This window comes from Scleropages formosus, chromosome 4, assembly GCF_900964775.1.
Source record: "Scleropages formosus chromosome 4, fSclFor1.1, whole genome shotgun sequence".
NCBI classification, from domain to species: domain Eukaryota; kingdom Metazoa; phylum Chordata; class Actinopteri; order Osteoglossiformes; family Osteoglossidae; genus Scleropages; species Scleropages formosus.
In genome coordinates this window covers 34562225-34582701 of record NC_041809.1, presented here as the reverse complement: position 1 = coordinate 34582701, position 20477 = coordinate 34562225, and the positions used below count along the sequence as shown (strand labels likewise).

Below are 20477 nucleotides of genomic sequence, written 5' to 3'. Positions count from 1 at the left end.
TTAACCCATTAACCTTTGGCCCTGGAACATTTTACGTTTCCATTACAAAGTATCTCTAACTGATTTAATAAAACGTAGCTCTGGGAGAGGAGAGAGCAGTTTCAACTTCTCTGTACACATCCGTAAACAGAGACGGCCTTCGGCACGATGCAACTTGGTCTACGAGGGTCCGCATTAATGGCTTCTTTGCTGCGGTGCGGCACTTTGCTTTCACCGCGGCTTCCCTTTTCATAGACGAGTGGCCATAGTCTGAATTCTTCTCCAACAAGGAGATGCGCAGCCCAGTTTCATGCTCTCCTAATGAAACGCCCTGGAGCAAATCGCATTTCTCATCTCTATAAACCACTGAGCGCAACTTGGATTTTAAACAGAATTAGGACAAAAGGTGAAAAAGATGGAAAATTCCCATAAGACTGCTTACTCACTAATGCTTTGGCAGGCAGTTGGTATATAAAGCTTTCTAGCACATTCCGCTCCACCACCTGCTATGGCAAGTGTATGTTGGCTTGTTCTTCACCTCTGAATAAGAATGGGGGCGTCGAGCCTGTTGTGCCTTGTTTTTCCAAGCGTGCTTTTCTTTTATTAAAATGCTCAGACAGCCACTTAGTTTTACTTTTTAATTCATCGCTTCGCTGAACGCAACTGTTTAACTATGAAACGTTTATTATGTTTACAAAACATAATCGGCTTTGCTTGCTTCTGTGTCTTAAACGGGTTTAACTCGGCCCGACGCAGCCAGGGTGTAAGATTTGGGTTCAGTTGCAAGAAATCACAAGTTACTACAACGGTTAAAAGTTCAAAGAGATCATGCAGGATGTGAAAACACAGTTTGAAGAAAAGGAGCATATTGTGAGAGGTGTTTGATTGTTGGTGTATTGGATTTCAAAGTTTTTTTGGAATTATTGGATTATTATTATTTACATTTATTTATCAGACACTTTCCTCCAAAGCGACTTCCAATGAACTCTATGTAACGTTATGAGCCCACACACCTTATTCACCGCGGTGACTTACACTGCTAGATACACTACTTACACTGGGTCACTCATCCATACATCAGTGGAACACACACTCTCTCTCTCTGTCACTCACACACTGTGGGTGAACCTGACCAGCATGTCTGTGGACTGTGGGAGGAAACCAGAGCACCCAGCAGAAACCCCTGCAAACACAGGGAGAACATGCAAACTCCACACACACTGAGTGGGATTCAAACCCACATCCTCTTGCACCACCCAGGTGCTGTGAGATAGCAGCGCTACTTGCTGTGCCACCCTGTATCATAGATATATATATAGTAGCACTTTGGAAATGATCACAGCGCTATAGAAATTAATAAATAAATGGGCTTCACCGAACTCTTCAGTGGTGTAATTAGTCCAATTTGCTGAAAATATAGCTCATTTCAAAGCACAAAGGAGAATTTATGGTTCTCAAGTCAAAACCAGCCTCTGCACATTTTATTCTTCTTTGGCCTTTTATTACATTACTTAAATGACAATTATTATGGTGCAGTGACGTAAAAAGTGAACGTTTTCTGAAAGTAATGATGCAGCTCTTAAAGAAATCATTTGGGAGAACATGCAAACTCCACACAGACTGAACGGGGGTCAAACCCACAGCAGCACTATTTGCTATGCCACCCTTTTATTATTACTACAATAAAAGTAATTAAAATGTAATTAGGAAGATGAAGTTGCAATCTTTATTGACAGAAATTTTTGAACACCCGCGTCTTCAAAAATGCTTCTTTCTGTTCATTGTACAGCCCATGGTACAGTACTGGAATCGCACCATGGTACACTGCGTGTACTCTGTCTGTAATGGTGCTGCCCCCTGGTGGCCACTAGAGCAGCTGCACGCAGGAGCGCTCCGCAAAAGGGAACTGAGTCCTCAATCAGAAACAAATGAAAACAGGACTGGACAACATTGGACAAGTTTTGCTTGCTCTTCCTTTCACCATGAGAACTGTGAGGGATGCGAGCAAAGTTTTTAGGCCTTTGACAAATTCTCCTGTTTTTCATCTGCGTGCACATCAACATTCATCTCACGCTTTTCTCCGAAGCAGCTTACACTGCCGACCTACCAACATCTACTTACCCATTTTACACATCTGGGTAATTTTACTAGAGCAATGCAGGGCAAGTACCTTTCTCGAGGGTACTACAGCTGGAGGTGGAATCAGACCTGTGACCTTTGGGGTTGATGGCATCAGCTCTAACCACCTAGTGCCCAATGCCCAAAGGTGCACGAGATGCAGCTGCTGAAGGAATGGATGTAATGGACACGTGAAGAAGACCGAGATGTGATCTGCAAAGTTGCGGTGATGTCAACAGTCGAGTCGGCTCTCCAGCCTGACCTCTTTAATACTCCAGCAGCGAAATGTACAGCGAACCCTTCAGCAGGAACTGAGCAGAAACCGAGAGCTTCGCCCGTTTGTTTGCAGGCCTTTTGTTTTATTTTTCGCCATTGCTACTGAAAATGCCTCTGCTAGTCACACATATATACAGTACATGGCTCTAAAGTGGGAAACTGCGCACAAGCAAAGAGTGAAATTGCAGAAAATGGGCAATAGTCTCACCCTTCATTACACAGACGGACTGGGAGCGCTCAATTAAACGGCTAAAGACGTTGCTCAAATGACTAAAAATAAAAACAGCATAAAACCCGCAGGGACGTTATGATGTTTTCTTGGGATTATAAGATAATTTTGCCAGAAAGAGTTGAAAAATGCCCGATTAAATCATGAAAGCTACAATGAACGGCCCTGTCACTCAGTGGGACAAGGGTCAGCGCTGGACACTGAACATCACAGCTAATTACTGTACACTAATAAGAATGAAAAAAAATCACTTACAATCACTGTCATTAAACGCTCGTCCTTGCCAGGGTCACAGTGGTCTGGAGCCCATCCTGGAATCATTGTGTGTTCGCAAAGGAGGGGTTACTCAGTGTATTGGATGGTAGCCCATAACATAAAAAAGAAATATTATATATGAAATATAATATTACAATATTTTATATACAATAATATAATATTATGAATATTATAACTGTCTAATAGATAAATGATTAAAACGAAATAATTTATCATGTTACTTTTATTGGGCCTTTTTCGCTATTGATTTATTTTTGGTTAATGTCCTCCAGAGAAAGAAGAAGGAAACGAAGGATGTGTCAAGAACAGCAGTCGCTGTCTCTGAGAACTGAGTGGGTTGTTCTACCATTTTTTCTACAGTTTTCAGCCCCGCAAAACAAGGTAAATTCGCTAAATATGACTGAAAGGGCCTGAGAAAATAATTCAGTGCCTCATCATGCAAGGCAATTCAGGTCTTTTTGCTTTTCTGAGGATCTAACAGATGGTGCTGCTGTGATTTAAGTTGCCTCCTTTAGCATAAAGTGGAAAGAAACAAGCAAAATTTTCTTAAGAATCACACATCTGCAACTATGTCTCTCTTTCTCCTAAAGCAATGAACACATTGCATTTTCTATGACATGTACATCGCTTTGGAGAAAAGTGTCCGATAAATGAATGAATGTAAATGCAAATGTAGACCCAAAGGTTGCAGGTTCAAATCCCACCTCCAGCTGTAGTGCCCTGGAGCAAGTTACTTACCCTAAATTACTCCAGTAAAGTTGCCCTGTTGTACAAATGGGTAAATAACTGTAGGTAACCGAACACTGTCAGTCACTTTGGAGAAACGCATGAGCGCCATGCAGATCTGAGTTTGGCACTCATGATGTAACACTTCTCGCCATAAACTAATACACATATGCGCACGCTGCGGCTCGCTACATCACTGTGGTTTTTTGAGCCCGCTTTCGCAATGCCCCCTGCGGGGTCACAAAATGTCGAGCGGAAAACGACTGAAGGCCCTGAGTCAGAAATGTGACTCATGACCAAAAGGGTAAGAGGTTTACAGGCGGAACAGGACCGTTACCCATCATCCACGGCAGCTTTTACGTTCTTTATCATTAAGGCTCAACATGTCAGCGTTCTACCATAGTAAAGGCAACGGTGCCTGTTTACCTGGAATTTTTATGAAAAACTGCTTGATAAATAAAGAGGTTGGAATTAGCTGGTTTTATTCTGAGTTTGCACCTAAGGAAAGGTATATTATTAATTTATTCTTCCACGTGAGAAGGAGGGAGGTGTGATGGACCATTAAATACCTTTGCGTTCCAGCCTGGACGACATGGATGTGTTTTCCGGAGTCTCGGCTGAAACTCCCTTAGACTTTCTCATCATGGTAAAAAAAGACAGGATTGAAGTAAAATGTGTCACAACAAGGGTTCTGCTACTGCTGTGCTCCTTTACTGTAACACATTAGAGTGATTCACCGCGGTGAAGGGAGGCTCTCAAGTTGTGGCGCCATGGACGGCTTTCCTCCCGAGTCCTTCTGACCTCCTCGTACTGAGACCGAGACTGTCGACCTGCGGAAGTGACATCATCTACATCATCTCCCGTCATGCTCTGTGGACGGGGCACTCGGTCGGTGGTGGCAGACCTGTGATTTCAGTCTGAAAGGCTGCTAGTGACATATAGTTTCTGATCCCTGTAAAGGACTGGCACCTTGTGTGTGCTGGAGCCGTCCTCTGCTCATGGGATAGACCCTGGACCCTCACTGGAGAAGTGGTTAAAGATCATGGATGGATGGCTGAGTGGATGATGGATGGATGGATGGATGGATGGATCTCTTTTCTGATCCGGTAAAAACATGTATTGCACTCTTTTCGTAATAAAGACGCAAAACCATAATAGTTTGTTTTGTTAGTTTAATGTTGTGGAAATTTACACCAGGTTTTACTTACTTCCATTTTTTCCCTCCAGTTAGTTATCATCCCAAATCTTCTTTTTCCTCATGTACAAACAGACCAAGAACATCTGCGATGGGGTTTGTCATTTTCTCGGCATTGACGTCTAACGATACTTCACAAATATTTTTCATCACTGCGACCCAAACCCTAAAACACCCAGAGACAGTAACATGTACCGTGTTTAAAGACCCAACTGTTACATGAGGTGTAAGTATTACATTTGGACTTAAGTTGCGCGTCACGCTGGACGTGTTTCTCTGAAATGCAGGCTGTGGCTTAATAAACTGAGGACTGATGGCGTCTCAGCATTTTGAAAGTCGGCACGTTGACCTTTACTCATTACAGTGAGTAGCGTTGCTGTATTGCAGCACCTGGGGGTTACCAGAGGACTTGGGTTCGACCCCCTGCTCAGTGTGTGTGCAGTTGGCATGTTCTCCCCATGTCTACGTGGGTTTCCACCGGGTGCTCTGGTTTCCTCCCACAATCCAAAGACTTGCTGTTCGGTGGATTGGTGACTCTGGAATCACCCATAGTGTGTTTCACTGGTACATGGACGAGTGATTCCTTACAAATAAGATATTACTGCACAGCGTTCATTGGGCGTCACTTTGGAGAAGAGTGTTTGCTAAACGAATAAATCAATGAGCAAGTCAATTTCGGAATGAAAAAAGAGGAATCTGTTACATGCACTTGCTTATCAGCATGACAACTGTGTCATATTATTTGTTAAGGAAAAAACTTACTTATCCAGTGTGGGAAGTGAAACCAGCTGGAACACAAGGAGAGCTGAAGCTGAACGGGCAGCGAGAGACGCGAAAGGAAGCCGGAGGAAGTCACGTGCGCACAAGAAGTGTGACGATGGTGCGCTCGCTCTGTCTGCGTGTGTGTGTGTGTGTGTGTGTGTGTGTGTGTGTGTGTGTGTGTGTGTGTGTGTGTGAGGCTGCAGGTCCCTGCGCAGTTGCGCTGGACTCCTGTATGTGTGCATCGCTGCACCATGATCACGTACCACAGGTACATCTCGCTCTGGTCTCTCTTCTGCTGCACTTGGGGTAAGATATTTCCTCAATGATCACTGTCAATAAGAAATCAAAAAGATCATCTAATCTTGAACACTGATGGAAACAGATGTCTTTAGAGTGAAAATGTTTTTGACTGTACTCACATTGTAAACCAAACCTGGCTATGGAACTAGTGGCACTGGGGTGAACCGAGGGCGCTCGGTAGCGTCGTGACTGGAGCCGCTACCTCTGGGCTTGAAGGCTGCAGGTTTGAATCTGATCTCCAACTGGAAAAGCTCTACAAACAGCTAAGTCGTAAGGCTCCTTGGAGGAAAGTGTCAGCTAAATAGATAAGTGTAACTGATATGTCGAAGGTCGTAAACAGTGCAAACGTGTGTTCTGTCACACACCGCAGAGATGATTCAAATTGTTTCACAACGGCTTTATTCCGAGAACATGTGTCGAGGGATGAATACGTGAGCTAACAGCTGGTTTCTTGTCTCAAAGCTCACATTAAAAGAGAAGTTCCACGACCTGGACTGGATCAGAACATGTGGCCAAAGAGCTCATTTTCGCTCATCTCTCCCTCCCTCCCCCACTTTCACGTTCCCAGCAAGCAGCGGCCATGCAGTGACGGTCCGCACGCTTGTTGGACAGAGCGTCACGCTGCCGTGTTCCTACGACGTAGCGTACCACGGGCCGCTGCACATCTGCTGGGGGAGAGGTGAAATACCCATCAACGGCTGTAACCATCAGATCATCGAGACAGACGGGTATAAAGTGAAGCGGAGAGTATCGGACCGATACCAGCTTTTCGGGGACCTGGCGAAGGGCGACGTCTCCTTAACCATTGTCGATGCTAACGAGAGAGACGGCGGGAAATACGGTTGCCGCGTAGAAATACATGGATTGTTCAACGATGAGAAAAAAACTGTTGACCTGATAGTTGAGAAGAGTAAGTGACACATATTTTCTACTAAAGTCCTTTCCTCGGCACCAAATGCAAACTTCTCTCTTCGCTTGGGTGCGGGTTCGAATCCGGCTCAGTCCGTGCGGAGTTTCCGCGCCCTCCTTGTGTTTCTGTGGGTTTCCTCCGGGTGCTCTGGTTTCCTCCCACATGCATTTCAGGTGAACTGGGAATCAAAACTGCTTTTTTGCACGTGGCAAAGTGCGTTTGTGTACGTCTATGCGGTGGAGCGGTGTCCTGTCCAGGTTGTGCTGTGGGCGGCCTCGTTGCCCCGTGTTTCTGGAAGAGGCTCCGAACCACCAGTGTGGAGGGAAACTGAGCTGAGCACACAGACCGGGCAGGACCTGCACCTACTCGTACCGCCCAAACAGCAGTGCTGCCCGCTGCACCACTGTGCCACCTGCAAACGCAGCTCATCATGTAATAATCCTGCACTCATTGGGAGGATGTGAACTGACGGGGGTGACAGTGTGTCCGCAGCGGTTGAGCCCCGCCGAGCCGCAACGCCACAAACCCCAGAGCAAACACTCCCCGCCCTTTCAATTCATGTCACCTGGTTATTTTGAGCACATTTTTTTTTTTTTTTTTTTTTTTTACAAAAATACAGGTTCTGATCCATGAAGGGTGTCATGGACAGAACTCCATACTAACAGAAGCTCAGTTTTCGTATAAACGGCACCAACGCTGCCCTGTTGTTCCTTTCTGTCCCCCGTTGCTGCAATTCGACCGCGTGTGACCAGCAGAGGAGCCCACGACGACGACGACGACCGGTTCGCCATCCACCACGTGTGCAGCAGTGACGACGCAACGGACCACAAGTGCTCCAACACAGTGTACAAACCTATGTTCTCATCACACCATTCTTGGGCAATTCATGTAGTATTTAAAATACAAATTTTTGAAACTCAGTTATTTATATATTAAATAAACACATAACCGAAGGAAGGAACATATATATATACATATATAGATATACATACATAAATTCCTTCCTTCGGCTGTAAATAAATAACTGATCTGTATATATACAGTTTATATATACATAAAAGTTATTTATATATATAAAAGTTATTTTTTTATTTTGTTCATATTTATTAAATACATTTTCTATACTTATTAGCAGTGTAACACATGTTTAACCTCTCTGCAGGTCATGAGGACGTTAATGTAACAGAAATCAGCGACGGCAAGAAAAATGGAGAAAATGTCGTGAGTGAACAAAACCCGACACAATAACATAAGTAACATAAAAGCAAGACGAGACTTTTGACGTTTGTTGACATCACGTCGTCCGTTGCTATGACACAAAAGCCCTACGTGAGAATAGTTACGGAAATTGTTGTAGCAATTTGTCCATGTATAGCACCAGTCAAAAGTTTGAGTACGGGGGGGGGCGACTCTGGTGCGGGATGAACTGGGCAGAAGTGTGAAAGCGGAGCAGCCCGCATGGGTTCCACGCCTCTGGGAACTGCTGCGGACGAGCCTGGAGGACGTGCGGGCGGTTTCCCGGCTCGGATCCGTTCGCCGAAGGCCTCGTTTCCGGCGGACGTCCCCACACGCTCGTGTGGTGCCGCACACAATATTGTAAATGAACGTATCTGCGTTTTTTTTTTTCCTGCAGCTTCTACATCCCTTGGAAGTTCTCAGATGCTTACAGCTCTCACTTGTGTGTGCAGATGATCAGGCTCCATCCTGTTGTGATAGCGATAACCGCGGTGTTGCTCGTGGCGGCGGCCGCCGTGCTCCTCCTGCTCCTTACGTGTAAGTCCTCGACGATGTACCCTGCGGGAGGAGAAAACCGTTGCAGCTACACGAAAACACAGAGCAAAAATCAGTGCAACGCTGTGTTCTGCTTTTTCCGGCAAATCCATTCTTCTCTGAATGTCTTCTGATTCCTTCTCGTTCCATAAGGGAACCGATGTCGAAAAAGAGGAACGGCTTCTGGAGTGTAAGTATCATGAGGTTTCCACGCTTTCGCTTTTATGTCCCCAAAAACGAATAAACAGATCGTCTCCGCTCTGGACACGCTCGGGGTGTGCGCGCTGTCTGCCGAGGCCTTGCGAGGGTCCTGAAATGTCGAAGCGGTTCTCCACGAGTGACTCGCTGTTTCCAAACTCTGACTCATCACTCAACGTTTTCTCGCACACATATGGTGTCCCTTCTGCTTAACGCAGACGGTTAGATACACGTTGCAGGGATTCCTTTGTGGTTTTTCTTGGTTTTCTCCCTTCAGATTTCAACATTTCATTGAATCACTCAGCTGCTGTCTTATTAGTCGTTTCGCAGTTTTACGCTCTTTGCACATGTGGGCGTGAGCAGAGCGGTCGAGTTCGTCTCAATCGGCGATACGACGGAAACTTCTCCGGAATGAAAGCAGGAGTCGCCGAGACACGGCTTGGGTGCCTTTCCCGGTCCTCTGGTCCTACATTCATCTTTCAATCTGTCCTTCTACCAGGACCGAGCAGTATGACAATACGTCCGTCTACGTGAACCTGGGCACCAGTCTTGGGTTGAACATCGAGGAGATGACCGTCGAAAACATCTACGAGTGCGACAGCTCCAACCAGTACGAGTTCTGTCCCTGAGATCCCACCACGCAGGGGGTGCAGCCACAACTCGAAAGTGCCCGGATGATCCTAAAGTCTTTTTTGGACTGAGACACTGCACTTTATGGTGACTGGAATGTGTATGAAAATGAGGGAGGCCGGAGAGGCTGGACAATAGGACAGAAGCTTCTTTCACGGCGCCCACCTCTCCGTGTCCACTGAATGTTGTCATTGATGGACTTCTCTTACTGCGTTTTACCGCATATCGGGAGACGCGTGTCCGTCGCCTCTCGTTACTGAGAGCAGTGTTTATGTGCAGAAATGCTGGTGAGCAATTTTGAAGCCATGCCAAAATTAAAACGGTGTAAAATTTTGTACGTTGTTGAGGCAGAGGGCACTTGCAAAATTGCAGAAAGTCATGGAGTAACTGGAAAACAATTGAGTGAATGACTTGCAAAGTTTCCAGATAAACACTTTATGAATTCATAAAAATTTCACGAGGCCGTTTGCATTTTTTTTTCATTTTTACATGCAGCATTACATACATCTGCTGTATACAGTAGTGCTATATTCAGGCAAGTAGGCAACTGCATAATTACTACACGTACAAAATAACAACATAGATAGCAAGGTAGTGACTTGTATACAATTTCAACTTGTGAGACTAAAATTTCAAACGATATATGTATATATAATGTTTTATATGTATTTCTCCATATAGATATATAATATATAAATATATATATACATGATCTGAATAAATATATAATTACATACACAGAAATAAATTCATATACATACACTTGTTATGACAAAAGATAAAAATGCATTATTTTATACACGTTTTTTTTATCATCACAGTTACATGTGTATGTATACATATATTTATACATTTATTACATTTTTATGTAATGCATATATGAGGCAGCTAGGGAACAGCTGGTAGTGTAGTGGTAAGAGCTGCTACTTTTGAACTCAAAGGTCATAGGTTCAGATCTCATCTCTGACTATAGCACCATTCAGCAATGTGCTTGCCCTAAATTTCCCCAGTAAATTAACCCAACTGTATAAATAGGTAAATAGTTGTAAGCAGGTAAACAGTGTAAGTTGCTTTGGAAAAAAGCATCTGCTAAATAAATAAATGTAAATTCATGTAAAGATGTATAAGTGAATGAATGCTGGTGTTTAATGTAAAGAACTGCAGGACTATGGGACTGACTCCCGTGCTTCTCAGCTCTACTAGCAGAAAGCTGAGTGAAAAGACCAGCTCTCGTGGGATCTTGACCCACGGTGACATTCTGTTAACAGTGACAGATGGTAAACACAAGAAAACCCACCAGGCTCGCTCCGTTAACAAAGGCTCCTTTCTCCGAGCCCCCCCGCCGAGTTACGGGAAGGGTTAAAGAGCTCCCCTCGGATGCTCTGACTAACAATGTCACAGTCATGGGCGGTAAAACAGTGGCCTATTGAGGCCCGAGCGCGGCTGAGGAGGAGTGAGCGCAGCGAGCCACCAGGCAGGGCTGTCCGCACCGCAGATCTGCTTCCTCGACGGGATGGCTGTCAGCGCAACTCTGCTTCGGCTGCGCTGGACCCTCTTCTGTGCGATGGCAGGCAAGGAAAACAGACGAAGCTGGCCCACCAGGCTTATCTGTAGTCGTGGTTACACAGTTCGGACATGTGCTCCGTACATCATCACACAATTGCACAGCAGCACTGTCGCGCTGAGGACCGTACGACCGAACCTGATGCAGCCGCTTGGGTTTTACCACGACTGCAGGTGTTATTTCCTCACGATTTCTCAGCAGGAAACAGTCGTCGTGAAAGCCGTACAAGACGATGAAATGAACTAATCACAAAGGCTGCCATGATCATAAGGAAGGCTCAGAATGCATCGTTCTTCCTACTAAACTCGTTGGCTTTGGAGGCATTTATTTCTCAACAAAAAGACCGTTAACTATACTCATCATTGCTGTTGAATTTTCGTCTCTTTATGGTTCCACTTTTCCGTTTTCCCATTTCGTTTCTAGAGGTATCTTGTCTCCTCCAGAACGAAGCTCGAGGGGTATCTGAAGAAGCTAGACAATGAGGTGTCCAGACAATAAGAAGTGATTCAAGGCCCTAACTGTCCTTCTTTCCGACAGTGACCCGGTCAGTGGCGAAGTCCGAAACGGTGACAGAGGGAGACTCTGTCCTGCTGTCTTGCCGCTACTCGGTGAAGCGATACGGTGTGAGCAACGTGTGCTGGGGGCGTAGCTGCGGGACGCTCTGGTGCAACGGGATCCTGGCTCAGGCCGACGGCAGCGGTGTCATCTCCAAGGTTTCAGACCACTACCGCTTTGCTGGTGACGTCCTTGCTGGAGAAATGGACCTCCACATACCGAAAGTGACCCTCAGGGACAGTGGACAGTACTGCTGCAGGGTGGACATTGATGGCTACTTCAATGACAAGAAGGTATCCTACACACTGAGAGTTGTGAAAGGCAAGTGGAATTCAATTTCTTGCAGTTGCTTCTAATACGGGGTCAAATATAAATGTAATTTTTCACACATCAGAGAGCAGGGCCATCACTGAGGTTTACTTCTGATCAAGAATAGACAATGAGCCAAAAAATGATCTTGAAGAATTTGTCGTAAGGAAAATAGATTAACATCTGTGTCATCCTAAATCACATAAAATTACTAGAATATTAATAATACAAAACTAGTGCTGTCGTGGCACATGAAGCCTCAATTAAGGTAACATAAAATACAGAAAATCAATCCATCCTGTCAGTGGTCTATTTTCGGTAGTTCGATTAGGGCTGCAGTGATCTGGGGCCAGTCCTGGAAACAGGATACCCTCAGGCACCCTCAGATATGCTCGGAATACCCTCGGATACCCTCAGGTACCCTCAGGATACTGTCGGGATACCATCAGGTACCCTCAAGATACACCTGGATGCTCTCGGGATACCCTCAGGTACCCTCAAGACACTCTTGGGATACCATCAGGACACCTTTAGGATAGACTCAGGGTACCCTGAGGACTTTGGCCCATTATAGAAGACGCACACTTACCCGACAATCATTATCTGATACTGTAATAAGTAAAATGTAAATGGCAACTTTTATATTTCCCATGGTAGCCTAAATGTACCACTAGCTACAGTATCTTTGAGCTGAGGAACAACCTACTGAAGTGAGTTCTAAGAAGCTTCCGTCTTTCTCCCTTCTTCCATGATGAAGAAGAAATGAGATCTAGGATGTAAGCAAAGGAGGTAAAGGAGGTGAACTGCTTGGAAAATGACGAAGGGGTTCATTGTTCTCACTGCGACTGTAACCAACCAGTGTTGCACTGTATACTGTCACCTGGATACGGATAACGTCCCATGGAGCTGATGGATTCATTAACGTCTTTCAGCGGTTTACTTTGCCCCAAGTGATTTGCCACATAGATGATAATCCATGAGGGATTATTTCAAATGCTCTCAGTTGGGTGAAAAGTGACAGCATCAGTTTTAGCTCGTGAGCTGGACCAGCTTCACTGTGCTTTGCCTTCCTTGCTGCAGGAAAAATTCAGCTTTAACAACTAGACAAAGTGTCCCAGTTGACCAGGTAAGGGGACCCGGAGGCAGGATGTACAGTCAGAGGGACACTGTTGAGGTCTTTGGTCTAATGTGTGTTCAGAGTTCAACACATGGACAATGGCTCATGTTGCTCAACAGAAGGTGACCTCTGTAGAGCTACAGAGGGATTCAAACCTGTGACCTTTGGTTTCAAAGGAACAGCTCGGACGAGTACGCTACCAGCTATCCCTACGAACAAGACATTTGTTGACAGTTACATGTCCTGTAGGTACCTACAGGTATTCACCCGTTCACATAGCTGAGCCATTTTTACGGGAGCAAATTGAGGTAAGTACCTTACTCAAGGGCATGACAGCTAGGGGTGGGATTCAAACCTATCGCCGTTGGGTGAAAAAGGCAGCTGCTATAACCACCGCACTACCAACAACTTGTGATGTACAGTAATAAAGGATGATTTCTAATTGGTCTGAGGAAGTGTTTCCTCCTGAATTGATGTTTTTTTAAGGTCATCATTTTTTTCCAGCTCCGGTAGTGACGGCGCTCTCTGTGGCCACCGATGCCTATGTGACAGAACGAGCTCCTCCCACAGGTCAGTGTAAAAGCTCTGTTTTTCTCTACAGCCATGCCTGCCGCTCTGCATTTCACCAAAGACATGCCTTTTGCCGTCAGCTGGACCATCTCGGGTCTCTCTTTTGCGCACAAATCGTTTCCGAAGGAAGGCGCCAGGGAAATTTGTGCGGCATTTTCCCCGGCCGGAGCGCCTTTCTGTTTTACAACTCAAACGTTTTCTGTGCACAGAAGCAACGGGAGAGTCACAGATGTAAAAAGTCACCACTTCGCATTCCAGACGGCTCACAGGAAGTCTGATCGAGCCTGTGGTCGGGGGGCGGGGGGTCCTTCCACTTCTCTAGTTTCTGGTGACTAGTGAGCCTGACTGCGGGTGCAAAAACTGCATCACGGGTCGCCTGGCAGAGCTGAGGTGAAGCGGCTTTTGGCAAGAGCGCCTCGGCCGTACCCAGAGTTTCGGTTCACATCAATGGTTCGCTCTCGATTGCCGAAAACACGGTGAATCAACTCCCCCCCACCCCGTCCCCGCCGCTTCTGCATGACACATGCATGATGCTGTTATTTATGAAGAACTGCTCAAGTGCCAGATAGAAGCGAGCAGGTAGAGTAGCTCCACGGAAAGGAAAACATGGGTCAGAGTCTCTACTGCAGGTAGCGTGGCAACACAGCCCACCGCCATCGCCCATGTCTTTGAGGTCTGTCTCCGCAGAAGGGCGGCTGGGAATGGAGTCGTCGCTTCCGGAGGCCAAAAAATGGAACTCCAGCCCTTCCGCGTCTGGAGTGATTGTGAGCGTTCGTCGCACCGATCACTCGTTACTGTGTTCTGAGTTATGGACGTCGACTTTTGTTCGGTCTCGCTCCCCTCACCTCCCTGCTTTCCTCACACCCAGGAGGAGGACCCCCTTCCGGAACCTTCTCTCCGGATCAACGTCTCTGTGCTCTCGTTCTCCCTCAGTGTCCTCCTGCTGCTGCTGGCCCTCCTGGGGCTGCTGGCAGTCAAACGTAGGTGACTCGCTCTCTCATCCCTCTCCTCCACTAGCCTGTGGAGAAACACACACCGCAATGTCACCGCAGCTGTGAATCAGAGTGTGTAACGTGTGTGAAAGCCGCACTTGGCTTTGGGCGAATGACTGAACTCTCATCTGTGTCACTGCTCCAGGGGAGGTGCAGAAAAGACGCCTCGGAAAGGGAAGGTAAGCAGCGTGGAAGATCGTGCGCTCTCATTCCTGCACTGCACACACACGCTCGACGCGTGACGTCGCTCTGCGTATCTGTAGCCAGACACCTGTGGAGCCACCTCACATCATCCATGAGATCCAGACCAGAAAGCCGGTGGAGGAGAACATCTACACCCTAGACTGAGTCGGCACGGACCGTCACTCCTCCGGACAGAAGGCTTCGGGGTGGACGGTGCCTGAGTTTGTCTGCATGACCCTACATTCTGGAAAACGAAATCCCGAAGGTCGACTCACATCTTCCCGTCCAAAAATGTGTTTGATCAGGAGGAAGAATAATCATGGAAACCAAAGTTTCTCGTTTTCCCAGAAAAGTCTGTTAGCGTTTAAACCCTCATGAGTGTCGTCTAATTATTAGGAACTGTGTGTTTGTGTGTGTGTGTGTGTGCGCGTGCGTGCACTGACCAGTAACATTACTCGTTGTTATTTTGAATTAACATACGTTTTCTGGAAAGTTCTGGAAGCGAGACGAGAGGGAATGCAGCAGGTAACAAACGTGCTCAGGATGCAGCCTTGAATCAAAAGGCTATCAGTCCCACTAAATTTCCTGCGGCACCTTTGAAAAAGGATCTTTGCCCGAACTATAAATAAACAGGAGTGTAAATATTACTGTGAAATTCCGAAGCTCTTTAAGTAACTTTGGATAAAACGCATCTTCTTAACGACTGCGATCACATAACTGTAAAGTCAGATTGCTTATAATCGAACCCCTGTCCTGGGCAAAGGAATCGCTATGTCAGCTCACAGACAACACTGTGTCAACACCCAAAGGAGCAGCAGGTGGTGCGGTGGTTAAGGAACCAGAAGGTTGTTGATTCAAGGCCCGCTCTGCGCTACTGCTGCTGCATCCTTGAATGTAGTGTTTGTTCAGCTCCAAAAACACACTTCTGTGGATCAAACACTATGAATGAAAGCTTGATGTGAGCAGGAGACAATAACAGACACAGGATGACGAGCAAATAATGTTGTCTTACTCAAAGAAATTCTTTTCCGCATAATTAACAGTGTACATTATAATAAAACCATTTTTCACGTGGTTGTTGGTGCAATTCTAACACTTCGTGGAGACACTGACCTCTACAGCAATTTTGAAAGCATCCGATTCAGCCTCCTGTAGGTGATTTCAGACCGTTTGTTCCGCAGGTTTCGGCGCTTGTTCCCTTATAATAAATGTATCTGATGCGAAAATAACCAGCCGAGACATAAAGACTAAGAATAGCAAGGATTGCAAGACCACAAGAAGCTATAAATACATCGGCTATTTTTCCCCAATTTGTTCCAATTGCGAAACACGGAAACTGCAAGCAACACATTTGAAAACAAACGCGGATATATGACACTGAGTGCTGAAGGTTCAAACGGCCATGAAGCTGTTTGCACTTAATTTTCTTCGCTTAATGATGGCATTCAGTCTTTTTGCTCTCAAAGATATATATTTGTTAGAGGTTCGTAAAAGAAGAAAAGAAATAAATAACTAATGAGGCAGATGAACTATTTTTTTTGTGCAAAAACTTTGGAAAAAAAAAACACACATCACTGCAGTGTGTAGCGCTGGCGCCTCACGGTTCCTGGGCTGCGGGTGCCGACTTGGGCTCGAATCCATCTCAGCCTGTATGGAGTTTGTGTGTTCTCCCTGTGTCTGTGCTGGTTTCCTCTGGCTGCTCTGGTTTCCTCCCACAGTCCAAAGACAGCTTGTACGCTGCCTCGCACCCTACACCCCACTGCACTGAACAAGTGATTATTGATAATTGACGGATGTATGAAAACAGACAAATAGTGACACTGAGACATCACCGCCGTCACGAGCGTTTTGAGCGTCGTGTACAAGACTAATGATCTGTATTTAGGAAGAATACAGAAATATCTCAACCTTGCGGAATTAACAGCTACGCAGAGCAATAGCAGATCCTCTGGAGCAATTTATAACAATTTCACAGTTGAATCAATTTAACACTGCTATGCTCTTGTAACCAAAAATGCTTGTTGAAGAGATTTACGTTGGGGGTTGTTGTTTTGTTTTGTTTTGGGGGGTATGGCAGATTCAGCTGGTGCCCGCTATGTGGCGGGTCTTGGGTTTGAGCCCTACTTGGAGTGCCTTGTGATGGACCGGCGCACCGTCCTGGGTGTGTCCCCTCCCCCCTCGGCCTTCCGCCTTGCTTTACCTGGTTAGGCTCCGGCTTGCCGCAACCCCGCTCGGGAGAAGCGATGGTAGACGTGTGTGTGTGTGTGTTTTCTCCAAAGCGACTTCCAATGAACTCTATGTAGTGTTACCAGCCCACACACCTTATTCACTGCGGTGATTTACACTGCTAGATACACTACTTACACTGGGTCACTCATCCATACATCAGTGGAACACACACACTCTCTCTGTCACTCACACACTGTGGGGAAACCTGAACAGCATGTCTTTGGACTGTGGGAGGAAACCAGAGCAATCGGAGAACACACAAGGAGATCATGAAAACTCCACACAGACTGGGTGGGCATCAAACCCATGTCCTCTCGCGCCACCCAGCCGTGCTATTTGCTGTGCCACCATGCCACACAAACAAGGTGCTGACTCCTTCAATCGAAGAAGCGCCCTCCCTCTGTTATTACTCTCACCTGCTCTACACATTCAGACTATTTCTTCGTAGCCTTCGGCATCACCGGTAACGTGTGTCACAGAGTCCCGTAACCAGTCCAGCGACATAAAAGAGTCCGATAGAAAGCGTCGAGCGTCACGGGACACGCCACACACACACACACACGCTGGTGGCGCCCCAGTTAGACACACACTGGCTTCGCCACTGTTGCAGTGCAGCGCTACAGACAGTGGATGGAGACAGTGCTCTTAACATCTCACAGGAGAACCTGCCTCATGTCTCAGACCAAAACCTGAAACAGCAAGTCTGTATCTAATGTCTGTAAAGATAAGCCGCTGAATCTCTTCATAGATGTTTTGTATTGCATATATAAAAGAGTATTTTTGTAACAGAAAAGGAAAAGCACAATTTGCCAAATCCGCACACGGTGGGGGGTCTGTGTTCACGGCCCTGTGATTTACACTCATCTTTTATGCAGACCAACATGCTACAAATCAATCCAGTTGCTAAACCAACCCAATTCTTTTCTTTTCTAGTTCACAAAATTTGATAAGGTTCTCAATCATTGAAACTGGGGTATTGAACATGTTGCTGATCTTTGAAGAACATTTTTGCTTGTTAAAAAAAAAAAAACCATGTAAACCTGGTCACAGAAAATAGGAATCACAGCATTTAACACTTCTGCTGAATTCATGTTTTTATACATCTCATGATTCCACCTGCTTTGTCTGTATTGAAAAACTACCATGACTGAGACGCATTGCAAAATAATCAGCGTAAATGGACAACGTGTGTTTATTCACTCCTCCATTCAATGGACATGCTGTAAGGAGGCATCACCTTTGCCTGAACTCTACGCTGCGGTGTCAGCATTTCCTTAAAACTTGTGCACAGGTCAGAACAGCTTCCTGATGTAAAATATGTAAAAGATAATTTGTCACTAAAACCGAAACTGCATCGTTCACTTTGAATGGTTCATCTCCGTCTCAGAAACAGCGATATGGAGTTGTATACAGACTATACATGTTGCAGATCTTCCCCTTAAGACCAATAAATATGAAATGAACCCCGGATTCAGTCTGCTGTACATACATTTATATATACATGTATTCATTCATCAGACACTTTTCTCCGAAGCGACGAACATCTCATAGAAAATACAAAGTGTTCATTACATGAGCAGAAAGAGACACTTAGATGCAGACGTGTGATTCTTAAGTGCACTTAGTTTGTTTCTGTCCATCATTTGAACTGATGTCCATCACACGAGTAGCTGCATAAAACTTTATCTGAATATCAACGATTCCTGATCACCTTCTTAGTAATTTTTTTTTGAGATACATATAAACATTTGCGTTACATTACAGGAGTAGCTGCGTAAAGGTTTATCCGGGCATCATCTTAAATTTATACTGCATGAACGTTTACACCTTACGTGAACTTAAGAGATGATGGATGAAGTGAGTCTGGAAGAGGTGAGTTTTAAGACCCTTTGTAAATGTGGACAGGGATTCAGCAGTTCTGAGTGAGAGGGGGACGTCGTTCCAGCACAACGGAGCTGCATCTAAGTGTCTGTCTCTTCCTGCTAATGTAATGAACACATTGTATTTTCTATGAGATGTACGTCCCTTTGGAGAAAAGCATCTGCTAAATGAGAACATGTAAACGGAAATGGAAATATGTAAAGTCATATGCGCCCATGAATTAATTTGCCGCAGACAGGTATGTCGAGAACAAACACAGCAATGCAGATGAAGACACTGACAATGCATTGTGCAGCACGACTGACGTTTAATCTGCAAAGAAATGTATATTGTACAGTTACAGCTTTGTTCCTCGGCGCATCTGACACTTTTCATTCGCTCTGTCCTCGGCTGTTGTTTTTAATTTCAAGGAACGAAAGCGCTTCAAGGCTACGCCTGATTTACCTTCCCGCGTTCGAAATAAGTGACTCATTCCTTAGTCACACTAAAACAGAGTCATTCGTTTTTTTCGACGAGGGCCGCTGTGCCAAGGGATCGTCCCGGCGCATATTTCCGCAGCTCTTGTGTTTTTATGTCAACATCACAGTCGAGGTGATGTCACCCGCTCTCTCTCTGTTTACCTCGAACCCTTCCAGCCCACAACGGGCCTCGGAACGAGGAGGAAGTGACTCCACTCCTTTATTGTACTCCGTCTAATAGCAGTTCTTTGTTACCCCTTCTGAAAGGTCAGGGCTACGACATACGTCTAAGTGCAACAAAACGTAATAAAGCAGCAAAGGCAACAGAGCAGCAAAACTCTCATTAGACCATCTATTTCTACACACAAATATATTTGGAACTGCACACACCACATGTGGGAAAGACATTGTGTGGTGAAATCCAAATCAAGTATTTAACCCTTATGGTTCACACTGTATGTTACACTTCTTTTTCCCAGAAATTCTCACTCAGACTGTAGGCACTGAGAACAGCTGGTAGTGTAGTGGTTAGAGCAACTGTTATTTACATTTATTTATTTAGCAGACGCTTTTCTCCAAAGCAACTTCCATCTATGTAGTGTTATGAGCCCACACACCTTATTCACCGCGATGACTTACACTGCTAGATACACTACTTACACTGGGTCACTCATCCATACATCAGTGGAACACACACACACACACACACACACTATGGGTGAACCTGAACAGCATGTCTTTGGACTGTGGGAGGAAACCAGAGCACCCCGAGGAAACCCATGCAGACACGGGGAGAACATGCAAACTCCACACAAGCTGAGTGGGGATCGAACCTACATCCTCTCAGGCACTGTGAGACAGTAGCGCTATTCGCTGTGCCACTTGCAAACATGATGAGAATAATCTTTTTTTTCTTTTTTTTTTAAATATGGGATTTTATTATTCTTTATGCTAATACACGCACAGTCTACAAGCGCTTGTCCCAAGCAGGGTTGCAGTCTAACCTGGCAACACAGGGCACAAGGTCAAAGGAGGAGGGGACACACCTAGGATAGGATGCCAGCCCGTCACAGGGCACCCCAAGCTGGACTCGAACCCTAGACCCACCACAGAAAAGGCCCCGGCCACACCACGTCACACCACGTCATGTCACGCCACACCACACCACGCGACATCACGTTCTTTATGTTAGGCTTTGCAGAAATATATTTTCTTCATGTGATATAAATTACTGGATCACAGAAACTCTA

General features: G+C 45.6%; 2 protein-coding genes across 7 annotated transcripts; both read left to right on the top strand.

Moving 5' to 3' along the window:
* The first annotated feature begins 5752 nt into the window (after positions 1 to 5752).
* On the top strand, positions 5753 to 9827 carry havcr1 (hepatitis A virus cellular receptor 1). 6 transcript variants are annotated; one of them, XM_018751640.2, is made up of 7 exons: positions 5753 to 5867; positions 6430 to 6771; positions 7524 to 7616; positions 7934 to 7992; positions 8460 to 8544; positions 8695 to 8731; positions 9239 to 9827. In XM_018751640.2, the coding sequence occupies exons 1-7, from the start codon at positions 5813 to 5815 to the stop codon at positions 9366 to 9368; spliced, it is 801 nt and encodes a 266-aa protein (XP_018607156.2). In that variant the 5' UTR covers positions 5753 to 5812; the 3' UTR covers positions 9369 to 9827. The 6 variants fall into 6 exon arrangements, with proteins under 6 accessions (XP_018607156.2, XP_018607158.2, XP_018607155.2 ...); XM_018751642.2 differs by having other exon boundaries at positions 8405 to 8544; positions 9239 to 9341; XM_018751639.2 differs by lacking the exon at positions 8695 to 8731 and having other exon boundaries at positions 7527 to 7616; positions 8405 to 8544.
* Positions 9828 to 10500: 673 nt separating this feature from the next.
* Positions 10501 to 15818, top strand: timd4 (T cell immunoglobulin and mucin domain containing 4). Its single transcript, XM_018751835.2, has 7 exons — positions 10501 to 10940; positions 11471 to 11809; positions 13419 to 13484; positions 14172 to 14248; positions 14353 to 14464; positions 14622 to 14655; positions 14740 to 15818. Exons 1-7 carry the CDS (start codon positions 10883 to 10885, stop codon positions 14822 to 14824), a joined length of 771 nt encoding a protein of 256 aa, XP_018607351.2. The 5' UTR covers positions 10501 to 10882; the 3' UTR covers positions 14825 to 15818.
* The last annotated feature ends 4659 nt before the right edge of the window (positions 15819 to 20477 follow it).